Raw genomic sequence first — 14,944 nt, 5'->3', positions numbered from 1 at the left:
TAACGACTGAAAAAAAGTGTAATTTTAAGGCAACGGGTTTCCTCACTTTTTTAAGTTCAGTCAGCTGATCACGTTTTACAGTGCATAGAGTTCATTTCACATCCTTAACCACGAGCTCTTAAAGCTTTGACATTACAACTCAAACATAACAACATTAACACAAACACATCTTTCCATTACTAAAACAATACGCTTCATTTCAACATTTATTCTCCTTAGCGAGTCCTGCAAAGCATGCTGGGAACTACTAACTACAATTTGAGTTTAAATTATACACAATATTAAGTTGATTGAATGTCAACATTATGTCAACAGAACCCATGAACTGTTTGCATGGTTGTTTAAATAAATCAATGTATTTTTTAAAGTTGTGATGCCCTGAATGTATTCTTTCCTCTGCTTGTCCTTTATTTTCCTATCGTCGTGTTTTCAGCACCTGTGTGTGTTCCCTAGTGATCGCTGAGGCCGGATGATGAAAGATCTCGGATGTTCGTGCAAAAGATGGAAATTCAGTCCTGAGTAAAGGCGACACACACGTCCTGAGATCTCACACACGAGTGTGTGTGTGTGTGTGTGTGTGTGTGTGTGTGTGTTGGAGAAGTGTGAGTGGGTGTGTGAGCGCAGTGGTCATCTGATGATGTCAGGGTCCAGCTCTGGGAAACCAGCTTTTTCTTAAGAACTCGCATTAACTTCCTGTTTTGGTCGAAGTGTCTGACTAACCCTTGCGGTTTTGTTTCACACACAGTATTGCCATAAAAGAAAATGGCAGGAGTATAGGCTACACAAAGTCTTGGAGTAGTGGAGTTTCAAACATTTACTCACCCTCATGGTGTTCCAAACCTGAATGACTTTCTTCTTTTGTGGAACATTAAAGACATTGTGAAAGAACCGTCTGTTTGTTACACTGTTATGTATTCGTTATTAATAAAACTGAAAAGAGCTGCATTTCCCTGCTGTCACAGAAACGGACTGTTTCTGAGTGAGCCGAGCGAGAGTCCCATCAGCGGAGTCAGATCTCATTCATCACCAGAGAAGAGCTGAGCTGAGCTGAGGGAAGAGCGGCTCATCTCAGCGTGTCCAGTCTGAGGCGTTATCAGACCGCATGTGGAAGCTTAACTTTCATAGGAATTCATTGAAGAGTTGAAACACTCACTTTGCTCTGCACCGCTCTGTTATGAATGCCCGATCTGAGCGGCCGTGCTACTTTACATCCTGTGAGTGAGATCCTCCGCTGTGGTTGATAACATGCAGAACAGCTCCTGTAGTCTCGAGCCTCTGGACAAAAATCCTCCGATGATACAAAATGATGATATTTGCGTCATTGGAGGATTTTTTCCAGAAATAAAATGCATAATTCTCTCGTCTCAGGGGGACATGAGGGGGGAAAGCACCATAATTCAACTATACAACAGGGTTTCTACTGATACAAAGCCTAATGCTAAATCACTGAAGTGACCCTTTAAATAAGAATAGAGTTAACTTCTAACTCAGTAATAATATTTAAATTTCACCCTTTAAAAACAAGGTTGTTAAAAGTTTTACAGATATTGTTTGTGTATTAAATTTACATCTGTGTCCCATCTCAAGCTAGTCTACTGTCAGCTCAAATCTGTCATGTTTCCAAGAAACAACACATGTAATGTATATGTATATAAGGAACCGGCCCCCAGGTGTGTCCACAACATCGAATCTGGCCCCCAGAAATATAAAGGTTTAACCCCTGCCCTAAAGTCACATCAGCTGCAGCACTTTCATCACCAAAAGAGGACGCTTTAGGAGCATCCCTAATGTTCTGAGAAGGTTCAGGATTTACATCACCTTTAGGACCTTTAGGGAACCTTTAGAGAACCTTTAGAGAACCTTTAGGGAACCTTTAGAGAACCTTTAAGGAACCTTTAGAGAACCTTTAGGGAACCTTTAGAGAACCTTTAGGGAACCTTTAGAGAACCTTTAGAGAACCTTTAGAGAACCTTTAGAGAACCTTTAGGGAACCTTTAGAGAACCTTTAAGGAACCTTTAGAGAACCTTTAGGGAACCTTTTGAGAACCTTTAGAGAACCTTTAGAGAACCTTTAAGAACCTTTTTTTGTGTTTACATAATATATGTGTGTACTCTGTTAATTATTATTTCTATATAAATACACACACATTTGTTTATATATTTAAGAAATATTTGCACGTATATACTGTATATACATTTATATAATCTATAATATATATAAATATAAATGTTTTATATATAAAAATAATATTTTTTCTTAAATATATACATGCTTGTGTGTGTATTTATATATAAATAATAATTATATTAATAATTATATATATTAATTTTACTGATACCGAGTAGTATAAATGGTTTCATATTCTGATTATCCCAAAATTGTCTAAACCAGGATATCAACGAGGCCATTCTGATGAAATCCTTCGGCAATATGATCACATTTATTATTGTCATATAAAAATATACATGGGAAGTGTTACACACATACAGACGGACGGACAGACGGACACAGTAAGGCCCTTCCCACAATGCTACACAGCTGCCTAAGCCAAATAATACTGATTGAAACGAGGGCCCTTAATGTGGTGCATCAGAAACACAACTCGACAACACATTCTGTAAAAACACTGGCAATCATGCATTAGCTTTAAAAATGACCAGAAACATCTCAAAATAGAACATTTTCATTTCTTATGAACATAAAGGTTTTGTTTTTGCAATACTTCATTTAAAAAAAAATCTATACACATACATTTATTTATATATAAATTTATAAGCAAGGCATATTGTTTACCACTTTACGCATAAGCAGTACGATTGTCATATTCGTTTACATGGCTGGGCTCCTCTTTTCTGTGATCGACGTTTGAGGAACAATAAAATATTTCAAACAATATATCATATTTAAAAATACATTTTCCTCAGGCCACTTGAAAGCTGTGGACGCTCGTTTCTGCCACGGAAGTAAAAATAAAACCGGTCATTCTGACTTTAACTCACGATTGCGACTTCTCTGACTTTTTTCTTGCAATTGCGACTTTTAAACTCACATTTATGACTTTTTAACTCACGATTGTGACTTTTTAACTCAATTATGAATAACTCACAATTACGACTTTTTAACAAAATTTTGACTTTTTAACTCAATTATGAATAACTCACAATTACGACTTTTTAACAAAATTTTGACTTTTTAACTCAATTATGAATAACTCACAATTACAACTTTTCTGACTTTTCTTGGAATTGCGACTTTTTAACTCAATTATGACTTTTTAACTAAATTTTGACTTTTTAACTCACATTTACAATTTTTCTGACCTTTTCTTGGAATTGCGACTTTTTAACTCAATTATGACTTTTTAACTAAATTTTGACTTTTTAACTCACATTTACAATTTTTCTGACCTTTTCTTGGAATTGCGACTTTTTAACTCAATTATGACTAACTCACAATTATGACTTTTTAACTCACAATAAAAAAAATTCGGACCTTTCTTGGAATTACGACTTTTTAACTCAATGATGACTTTTTTACTCAATTATGACTAACTCACAATTATGACTTTTTAACTCAATTACGACTTTTTAACTAAATTATGACTTTTTAACTCACAATTGCAACTTTTCTGACATTTTTATTGCAATTGCGACTTAAAACAATTACGACTTTTTAACTCACAATTCAAATAGTTTTCTCACAATTGCGACTTTAACTCACTATTACGACTTTTTAACTCACAAGTGCAACTTTTATGAATTTTTTCTTGCAATTGCGACTTTTTAACTCAATTATGAATAACTCACAATTATGACTTTTTAACTAAATTTTGACTAACTCACAATTACAACTTTTCTGACCTTTCTTGGAATTACGACTTTTTAACTCAATTATGACTAACTCACAATTATGAATTTTTAAATCAATTACGACTTTTTAACTAAATTATGACTAACTCACAATTACGACTTTTTAACTCACAATTGCAACTTTTCTGACTTTTTTATTGCAATTGTGACTTAAAACAATTACGACTTTTTAACTCACAATTCAAATCATTTTCTAACAATTGCGACTTTAACTCACAATTGCGTCTTTTTAACTCACAAGTGCAACTTTTCTTCATTTTTTCTTGCAATTGCGACTTTTTAACTCACAATTGCGAGAAAAAAGTCCTAACTGTGAGATAAAGTCACATGTACCTGTTTTATTTAGCGTGGCTGAAACAGGCTTCCGTAGAAATGTGCTGGAGTAATGGTGTCCGTGAGACATCTAAAAGCAGCAGTCGTCTGAACTCCACATCGGTTCGTCCATTTCCTGTTTCACTTGACCTTGAGAAACAGTTTCCTTTTGAGAAGGTCCTTAATAGTGAGAAGAAAGTCCATCTCCTGATGCTGAGTTTGATTGTCCTTGTCAGTTTGCAGCGTGGACTGGAACAGTTTCCTGTCAGGTGACCTGGGAAGGTCAGAGGTCAAACAGGCGGTGGTTAGGAGGAGAAGAGGGTCCCAGTGATGGACAGAAGGAGAGAGGAGAAGAAGAGACAGAGGGAGAGAGAGAGCGATGCGGAGGTGGAGAAGCTGACGGTGGACAGCTGGACCTCGGAGAGCAGGAAGGCCGACAGAGGCACATGAGAAGCCAGAGTTGGGCTGCCCGAGTTGATGAGCGAGTCGATCTTCTCTGCCTCTTTACTGCAGGCTTCAATCTGCGGATACACACACACACACACACACACACACACACACATCTCAGATCCACTGGGCAGAAATAGGCCATTAAGTCCTTGTAGACAGCTTTAATATTTTTAGGCAAATTGTAGGAACATCTGGAGAACATGATGCAAGCGCATGAAAGCCTGAGCCGGATGGAGGAGGAGAGACGCTCGTTCATCACTCCAGTGTGTGTGTGTGTGTGTGTGTGTGTGTGTGTGTGTGTGTGTGTGTGCTTATAATGAGAACACAGGCTGTGATGAACACTGCTGCACCAAAACTGAAGCTAAACTACAAATGAGACAGCTGGGAAAGCCTCAAATATTGCTTCATATGAGTGAGATTCTTCCAGACGACTCGTTTTAAGGTTACACCTTAAAAACACATTTTCCCTCTGCAGAGGATTCTGGGAAACTGGGACACTTTCGTCATTGAGATGATTGGAAAGAAATGTCCCAATTATCCTGAATGAGGTTATCAGCCAAATTAGAGAAAATATTGGTTGATATTAAATATTGAATTGTGTAAGCTTATTTATCTATGCTTATTTCACTCATTTGTACATTTAGACGAGCTCTGCTAAGGTTAAGCTTTAAAACACTAATGATTAATAACTGTTCAGTGTAATCTCTAGCGAACATCAAAATTAATATCACATTTTCTGCACATTATAATGTTGTGGTGCATATATTCATATTAGTATTTAGTTTTTTATTTTAAAAAAAATAATGTAATAACTTATTTATTTACTGCTTAGTTTCAGTGTGATACCGTGAGATATAGATATAGAGATATAGATATAGAGATATAGATATAGATAGTTAGATATAGATATAGAGATATAGACAAAGAGATATAGATATATCACACTGAAACTAAGCAGTGTATCTGCAAATACACACGACACCACAACACACACACACACACACACACACACACACACACACACACACACACACACACACACACACACACACACACACACACACACACACACACACACACACACACACACACACATACACACACACACACACACACACACACACACATACACACACACACACACACACACACACTCTCAGTTCCACTGGGCAGATATAGAGATATTAGGGGTGTAACGGTGCATAAAACTGACGGTTCGGTCCGGCATTTTATTTATTTTTTATTAAACTGGTTTACTGAACACATTATATCTGTCCTTAAATTAATTCAATTATAACTCAAAGTGTCTTAAAGATAAAGCTGTAAACTATAAGAGCCCTTACTCACACATTACTGTAATATTAAAGCACAGAGCCCAAACTATGAGCATAAACTCAGCTGATATTCATGTTCAGATATAATAATCATCTCTAATAACACATTGTGTGCAAACATGTGAACTTCACATCAGGCAGTTTCTGCATTAACACATTAAATATAATGAGTATAACGGCGGATATAATGAATATTCTCTGGGCTCGTCACACACACACACACACACACACACACACACACACACACACACACACACACACACACACACACACACACACACACACACACACACACACACACACACACACACACACACACACACACACACACACACACACACACACACACACACACTGCCCCTGCCCCTAAACCTACCCATCACACACACACACACACACACACACACACACACACACACACACACACACACACACACACACACACTGCCCCTGCCCCTAAACCTACCCATCACACACACACACACACACACACACACACACACACACACACACACACACACACTGCCCCTGCCCCTAAACCTACCCATCACACACACACACACACACACACACACACCTGCAGGGGCGTGGGCTGCTGGTCCACTGGCACGATGAGGATGATGATCTCGGAGTCGATGCTCAGATAGCCGAAGATGTCGCACTGAGGAACAGAGATGTGCAGCCGCAGGATCTTCAGGATGTCATGCAGCGTCACCGGCTGATTGCGGTTCAGCTGAAACACACACACACACACACACACACATGCAGTGTCAATATCAACACAAACACAGGCATTCGTCTCTTAGCACATATAAACATTTAAAGCATCCCTCATTCGCTCTAATCGCTGTCTCTGATATGCGCAATAGTGATGATTGTAATATTGCACTGATTATTGCAGCACTGCCAGATGTTAATGACCATTATTTCATCTTTAATGAAGGGAGTTGTTGGTGTTTTAACTTCATACCAGATTCCTTGGGTATTTATTTTACAACACTAATATAAAAGAGCAATATACACTACTTATGGCCAAGAGGAAGGGGCCGTCCCCAAACTGGGCCCACAAAGTTGGGAGCATGAAATTGTCCAAAATGTCTTGGTGAAGCATTAAGAGTTCCTTTCACTGGAACTAACCCCTGAAAAACAACCCCACCCCATAATCCCCCCTCCACCAAACTTTACACTTGGCACAATGCAGTCAGACACTTTGTTATAATCCCACTAACAGTTGAGTGAGGAATATTTAGTGTAATATTTGGCCTTATTGCACAGGCTCCACCAATCACGGCCCCACACGAGTTCTCTGAGCTCCTGAGAGCGGCCCATTCTCTCTCACACACACACACTCCTGAGAGCGGCCCATTCTCTCACTAATGTGTGTAGAAGCGAACACACACACACACACACACACTCCTGAGAGCGGCCCATTCTCTCTCTAATGTGTGTAGAAGCGAACACACACACACACACACACACACACACACACACACACACACACTCCTGAGATCGGCCCATTCTCTCTCTAATGTGTGTAGAAGCGAACACACACACACACACACACACACACACACACACTCCTGAGATCGGCCCATTCTCTCTCTAATGTGTTTAGAAGCGAACACACACACACACACACACACACTCCTGAGAGCGGCCCATTCTCTCTCTAGTGTGTGTAGAAGCGTCTGCACTAGAGCTGGAGTTACACACCTGTGGCCATGAAGTGTTGAGCACCTGAACTCTGGGATGAGGCTCAATACTTCTGGCTATAGTGTGTGTGCTACATATGCAACTTTTACCCAGAGAAGGTAATTTTCATACAGTTGTTGTTCGTACTCATTCATCCCATTGATAATGTGGTTTTCGGAGAGGCCACAACCCAAATAACAGTCACTAATAAAAGTTAATAAAAGCAGATAAAGACCATACTGTAAATATACTCAGGTTTGGAGTGGCTGATGAAAACCATGTTGTTTGTGTGAAATGATAGTATATGTGGAGCATTTCCTGAAATGATCAATACTGCCCCCTGCTGACCGACCGAAGCCAATGCCACTCAATCCCTTCCCCTGGTTCAGATGAGACACTTTACCTTGGCAAAGATGTTCATCTGCTGTTTGTTCCAGAGGATCTGCAGCATTCCCGCACACACCGGACAGCAGGCGCCTGCAACACACCCTCAGCTTTACTTCACACATCCAGGGGTAGTTTTTAACACAAATGCCCTCGTAAAGGTAAAGATAATTCCAGGGGCCAATAAATCATCTTTATTATAATAAATCAGTGTTTAGATCAGTGGTTCTCAACCCCAACTGCCTACAGGTCGACTGAAAATATACATTAATAAATAAATGAAAATAATCTAAAAGTTACAATGTTTCTGAGAGAGTCTCTTCTGCTCATCTGATCATAACTCCAGTAAACTGTGAAATATTCCTCCAGTGTAGATCAGCTGTACACACACACACACACACACACACACACACACGCTCCAGTGTAGATCAGCTGTTCTCTGAGTGAATATATAGTAAAGTGTCATTTATTCCTGTGATCAAAGCTGAATTTATGATCATTACTCCAGTCTTCAGTGTCACATGACCCTTCACTAATCATTCTCATAAGAGGATCTGATGAACATTTATGATTATTATCAGTGTGAACACAGCTGTGCTGCTGCAGATTTTTGTGTACCACATGAAAAGTCAAAATGTGCAAGATTTAAAACAGAAATGAATGCTTTTATTCATCAAGGACGCATTAAACTGATCAAAAGTGACAGTAAAGACATTTATAATGTTACAAAAGATTCTCTAATTTCTAATAAATGCTGTTCTGCTCTTCTATATATATATTCATGGACGTCAGAAGCAAACAAATTGTGGGTGGGTCCTCTCTCAGAATGATTTTACTGGAGAAGATGCCATTAACATTAAAGGGTTAGTTCAGCCAAAAATGTAAATTGTGTCATTAATGACTGAGCCTCATGTGGTTGGACACCCGTCAGACCTCCGTTCATCTTCAGACACAAATGAAGATATTTTAGTGTAAATCTGATGCTCTGAAAGGCCTCCATTGGCTCAACTTTACACTCTCAAGACCCTTAAAAGACACTAAAGACTAAAGTTACAAAGTCCATCTCACTACAGCGGCTCTACAATAACTTTATGAAGACGAGAATAGTTTCTGTGCACAAAAAAACCCTAAATAACGACTTATATAGTGATGAAGATTTCAAAACACGGCATCATGAAGCTTCGAAGCGTTATGAGTCAGTGAGTCGATTCAGCGGTTTGAAGCATTATGAATCAGTGAGTCGATTCAGCGGTTTGAAGCATTATGAATCAGTGAGTCGATTCAGCGGTTTGAAGCATTATGAATCAGTGAGTCGATTCAGCGGTTCAGAGCGTTATGAATCAGTGAGTCGATTCAGCGGTTCAGAGCGTTATGAATCAGTGAGTCGATTCAGCGGTTTGGATTGCCAAATTTCAGCAGTTTGCGGTTTGGATCCGAATCATGAATCGACTCACTGATTCATAACGCTCTGAACCGCTGAATCGACTCACTGATTCATAACGCTTCGAAGCTTCATGAGGCCGTGTTTTGAAATCGTCATCACTATATAAGTCGTTATTTAGGTTTTTTTTGTGCACAAAAACTATTCTCGTCTTCATAAAGTTATTTTAGAACCACTGTAGTGAGATGGACTTTGTAACTTTAGTCTTTAGTGTCTTTTAAGGGTCTTGAGAGTGTAAAGTTGAGCCAATGGAGGCCTTTCAGAGCATCAGATTTACACTAAAATATCTTCATTTGTGTCTGAAGATGAATGGAGGTCTGACGGGTGTCCAACCACATGAGGCTCAGTCATTCATGACACAATTTACATTTTTGGGTGAACTAACCCTTTAAGTACACATATACCGGTGTGTTTGCTAAACGTCTGGTTGGACAAGACAAGATTATGGCAATCCTCTCCTCAGTGAGAGCTGCAGTAGTGTAGAGGTCAGACGCATGACGAATCCGGTTCGAATCCGCCTTTTGCCGAACTCACTCTACTCCCTTTTCCCATCACATATCAGATCGGAAAGGCATTTATTGTCAATAAAAGTGAAGAAAATATTCGAAAAGTGGAAATAAAGCGTCTAATGTGTGTTTAAAAACAAAGTGTTTATCGGTTAGGGGTCGGTGAACAGATGTGCTGGTGGAAAGAGTGAAAGCATCCTCAAGTAAAAGTACGGTTACTTGTCAAAAAAAGTAGAGTAACAGCACCTGTCCTGAATACTACTCAAAGTAGAGTAAAGTAGCCCTTTAAAGAGTACTCAAGGGTAGTGAGTAGTGAGTATTATGCTATGAATGTTATTCCACTTTATACCCTGCAAAATAAAAATGTAGCTTATACTCTTTTATGGATGATTCCCAAAACATGAGATCAACAGTATTTCAATATTTCTCCAAGTTTTATTTTTGACTGCTAGCACTAAAAATACAGCCGTGTAATATTTGAGAAAGCAACCCATAATCTGGTAACATTTATGACAACCATTCTGTAGAGGATTTCTTCCGGTTAATTAAAAAAGGTTGCAAAGCGTTGAACATTAACAATTTTATGTTAAAAAAGCAGTTCTTTCTTTTCAAGACGCATTCATTACTGCTTTAATTACAGTGGATGTTTTCTCTGTTAAAAGAACACACTTCAGAAATCAGAATCCAGCAACTTTCACAACTGATTATTTTTTCTAGTAATTAAAAACATAAAACTGATTTAAATATAAATCTGATGTTTTATGAAAGTTATTTGCTACGGAATACAGTTTTAAATCGCCATGAGAACACATTACATTAAAATATAGTGTAAAATCAACATTATAATTTTCACTCAAAATCTTTTTTTTAGTATTAAAAACTCTGATTCTCTTATTTTGAATATATTTTTTGATTTTCATTGGATTGTCTTTTGATTTAATTATGCTGGTATGTATATTTTGGAGTTTTATATATGATTTGTAATGAAGTGTACCGCCCCTTTAAGAAACACTTAACTCTGGACACGTTCTCTCCTCGCTCAGTTGATAAACTACGCTGAGATGAGGATGTATGTTGGTGATTTCAGTCATCATACAGTAACCAGCAACAACCATAGATATCCATAATAAAGGCTAGATGTCTCGTCCGCTGCTGGCCAATGGAGGCTGACGTCCGCACCTGGCGGCCATCTTGTCACACTCAGCTCGCTCACTCATTGTGTTTTAATGCTGCATATACTTTTAAAATAACCATAACTTGCTCAATTTTCTACCGATTTTCAAACTGTTTGGTTTGTTATAAACGTCAGAGATGTAGTTATGACACTGCATACTTATGGAAATGTATTCATAATTTGTTCAAGCATCCATAATTATAGCCACGTTAATAACGTTTGTAAGAAACCAAATAATTTGTAAATCCGTCCAGATTTCAGTGAGATAAGAGTATTTGTGTTCATGCAGATCATCAGGAGCCACAGAGCCCTGTGACAAGATGGCCGCCGGTGACAAGATGGCCGCCGGTGATGATGTTAGAGACTCCGCTGTAAGACATCTAGCCTTTATTATGGATATCTATGGCAATAACCCCCTTTCATAAAGCGTGCCTCTCACTCTAGGCTGGTTAATGCTATGGTTGATATGACGGGAGTCACACGCGTGACACATGGAGACAGGACTTATTATTCGCCTTGGCCAATCACGTTGACAGGACAAAAATAAACATAATGTAGCGACTGCAGGTTTAAAATAGCGCAGTAAAAGTACAGATACAGCACTTAAAATGTACTCAAGTAAAAGTAAAAGTGCACTGTTTTTAAACTACTTAATAAAGTACAATTCCTGAGAAAAACTCCTTAATTGAGCTATCGGTAAGCCCCGCCCCTCGAACGCAGATGAGCCAATAGCAGTTGAGTATCAGTTGCGCTGGGACCAGAACTCAGACATCTTCAGGTTTCAGCGCCATAGAGAAACTCTGGAGAATCCGAAGCTCTCATCAGTTTGATGGTGTTTATGCTACAGAAATGCTCAAATGTCTTCCCTGAGGTCCTGTAACACTGACTCCAGGGATCCTGAGAGGATTTTCTGTTTGTCAAACTCTCGTTAAGTTACGATTAAAGTCCCTGCTAACATACAAACCGAAATAACGAACTGTTCTCACGTCATGTGACACTGTAGGTCAAAAACACATTTCAGTGCCTCTCCATATTAAACTATATGTAAATTAATTTCATTTTAGATATGTTTAAGGTCTACATTATCTCCTATTGTGATGGGTATTATAGTCTCCGGGTGGTGAAAGGAAGAGCTCGTACGCAGTTTATCAGTTGTTTTGCAGATATAAAGTTTACTAGTTATTAACTGCACACTCGAAAAGTCATAAGCTCTGTGTGTGTGTGTTTACTGTGAGTGTTTTTGTGTAATTTAGTGTGTGTGTTAATGGTAATGCAACGGAGAGAGAGTTTGTGAATGAGACGTTAATGCGCACTTCTTATGCTTTGTTTGTTCAGCTTACGATGATTTTTTTGGAGTGAATAACGATGCAATAAACTTGATAAACCATCAGTAAAGTTTGGTCATCATTCAGACGGGATATTCGCTACATTCTGTGTCCAAAAACATCTCAGGATAAGGTTTGCACACTGACAGCTGTCACTGTAAGATATAGCAACTCCGTTTGTTTGTCCGAGTTAGCAACAGTAACTAAGGGGGGCCGGGCTTACCGATAGGTCAATTACAGTAACGAGTGTTTGTAATTCGTTACTTTACACCACTGTGGATTAGAGACGATAAAAGTGGGTGGGTCTTGTCCCGCCTTCATACAATGGTTCCGACGCCCATGATGTATTTAAATATAGTGTAATATTTCACAGTTTTTACTGTATTTTTGATCAGCCTTGATGAGCAGAGAAGACTTCTGTCAAAACCATTTAAAAACTGCCGGTGTGTGTGACTCTGGTCAAAAAGAAAATGCTGGAATCATGAAGCGGGTGTTGGGCGGCACTGACCCGGTGGAGTGACGGGCCGGCAGCCGTGATTGGCCAGAGGAGCACAGGGAACCGCATTACAGCCGGACTCAGACTGCGACCCGACCGCATGACAGCGGCCCTGATAATCCACAGCCACCCGCGCAGAGAACGCCTCACACACCGTCCGGAACGTCTCTCCGCTGTGGCCACACACCTCTCTGGACCTGCGGCAGGCGTCCTACACACACACACACACACACACACGTTACACACCTCTCTGGACCTGCGGCAGGCGTCCTACACACACACACACACACACACACACACACACACACACACACACACGTTACACACCTCTCTGGACCTGAATATAAATGTTTTATATATAAAAATAATATTTTTTTCTTAAATATATACATGAATGTGTGTGTATTTATATATAAATAATAATTAACAGAGTACACACACATATATTATGTAAACACAAACTTTTATTTTGGATGCGATTAATCGCGATTAATCTTTTGACAGCCCTAATTATTAATCAATATAATAACTATGGCACCGAAATAAGAATTCATGTTGTTAACATCACACGTCACACACATCACACACGTCACACACGTTACACACACGTCACACACATCACACATCACACACATCACACACGTTACACACACGTCACACACATTACACGTTACAATCTTCAACTGAAAAAAAATGTGTTTGGAAATAAACTCCCAGACAGCAATGAAATAAAATGTCAAAAGTAGACAAGAGCAGATAATGTTGCAGATACACACTCGTCAACAATCGTCACACTTCAGACTTTAGCCATCAGTAGAATCACAGCAACTGAGCTTTCAGACAACAACTCACAGAGAGAGAGAGAGAGAGAGAGAGAGAGAGAGAGAGAGAGAGAGAGAGAGAGAGAGAGAGAGAGAGAGAGAGAGAGAGAGAGAGAGATGGAGCTGGAGATTCATAGGTTTGAGTATTTGATCTTACAGTGTGTGATATATGGAGTAACAAATGAAAACTGTACAGTCAGATTTATAGATCTATAATAAATAAAAGAGATCAGAGATAAAGAAGCAGAAAGAACAGATCATCTGTCACCATTAAAGGGTCAACCAATCATTTGGAAATAATACAGATATTAAAAAGTGTCCAACACAATATTTAAAGGCCTCCTACATAATATAATATTAGCAGAACTAATATATTAATGTATCCATAATACTTTATTACTGGGAGTGGTATATTACAGTTTTTTCCAATTGCTAACACACTAAAATGACATGGACAGCACAATTATTTAAACTGACACACAGAGAGCAAAACCTCTTCTCAAGTCTTCAAAAGTCTAAACACATTTTCTGCTTTACACACATTTTGCGATTCAAAATGGCACTTTTTAAATGCACTGAACACGGTTCTTTGCATAAGACACAACAATCTGACATAAAGTCACATGTTTGCCATTTCAAAACACTGGCATTCAGAATGACACGTCATGATCTGATTGGCCAATACATGAGGCCAAACACCTCAATGGTTAATGTTCACACTTCAGTCCGGATGAAGCTCTAGAAAACACCACAGGTCAGCACCTGTTTTTTTACTGTAATATATTTTTTCTGAATTTTTTTTTCAGTTTTTTGTTTTTTGTGAGAATATTTTTGTTCAGTCATGCAAATATATCTGTTGTGCATCTGTTGCACTGACTTGTTTACCGTAGTGAAAAATAAAAACAATAAAATGTTTCAACAGCATGTGTGTATCTGCAAATATGCATGTGAACAATTTGATAAAAATGTTAGTATTATGGCAAAGCATACTAAAGATGAGGGCGCTCTTCATTATGCCCAACAGTGTGTAGTTGGTTAGACACAAATCTGGTAATATGAATGAAGTGTGTGCCATTTCGTGCAAAAGTTTGATTTTGATAATGCTGTGTGTAGTTTCGGTTGCAGTGCTTCATTTTGCA

General features: G+C 38.7%; 1 protein-coding gene across 2 annotated transcripts in view; it reads right to left on the bottom strand.

Moving 5' to 3' along the window:
• Positions 1-2,410: 2,410 nt before the first annotated feature.
• Positions 2,411-14,944, bottom strand: part of reck (reversion-inducing-cysteine-rich protein with kazal motifs) — an 88,792-nt gene continuing 76,258 nt past the window's right edge. Inside the window, exons 18-21 of one of the 2 annotated variants that reach the window (XM_079805944.1) lie at positions 12,997-13,195; positions 8,062-8,135; positions 6,544-6,699; positions 2,411-4,703 (exon numbers count right to left, since the gene is read on the bottom strand). In XM_079805944.1, the coding sequence (XP_079662070.1) occupies positions 4,488-4,703; positions 6,544-6,699; positions 8,062-8,135; positions 12,997-13,195 (645 nt within the window). In that variant the 3' untranslated portion in view covers positions 2,411-4,487. Of the gene's footprint in view, positions 4,704-6,543; positions 6,700-8,061; positions 8,136-12,996; positions 13,255-14,944 lie in introns of both variants that reach the window. The other variant, XR_013815654.1, reaches the window with a different exon arrangement.

This window comes from Gobio gobio (assembly GCF_949357685.1).
Source record: "Gobio gobio genome assembly, chromosome: 23".
Taxonomy (NCBI): Eukaryota; Metazoa; Chordata; class Actinopteri; order Cypriniformes; family Gobionidae; genus Gobio; species Gobio gobio.
The sequence above is the reverse complement of the archived record's forward strand: the minus strand, read 5'-3'. Positions and strand labels throughout refer to the sequence as shown.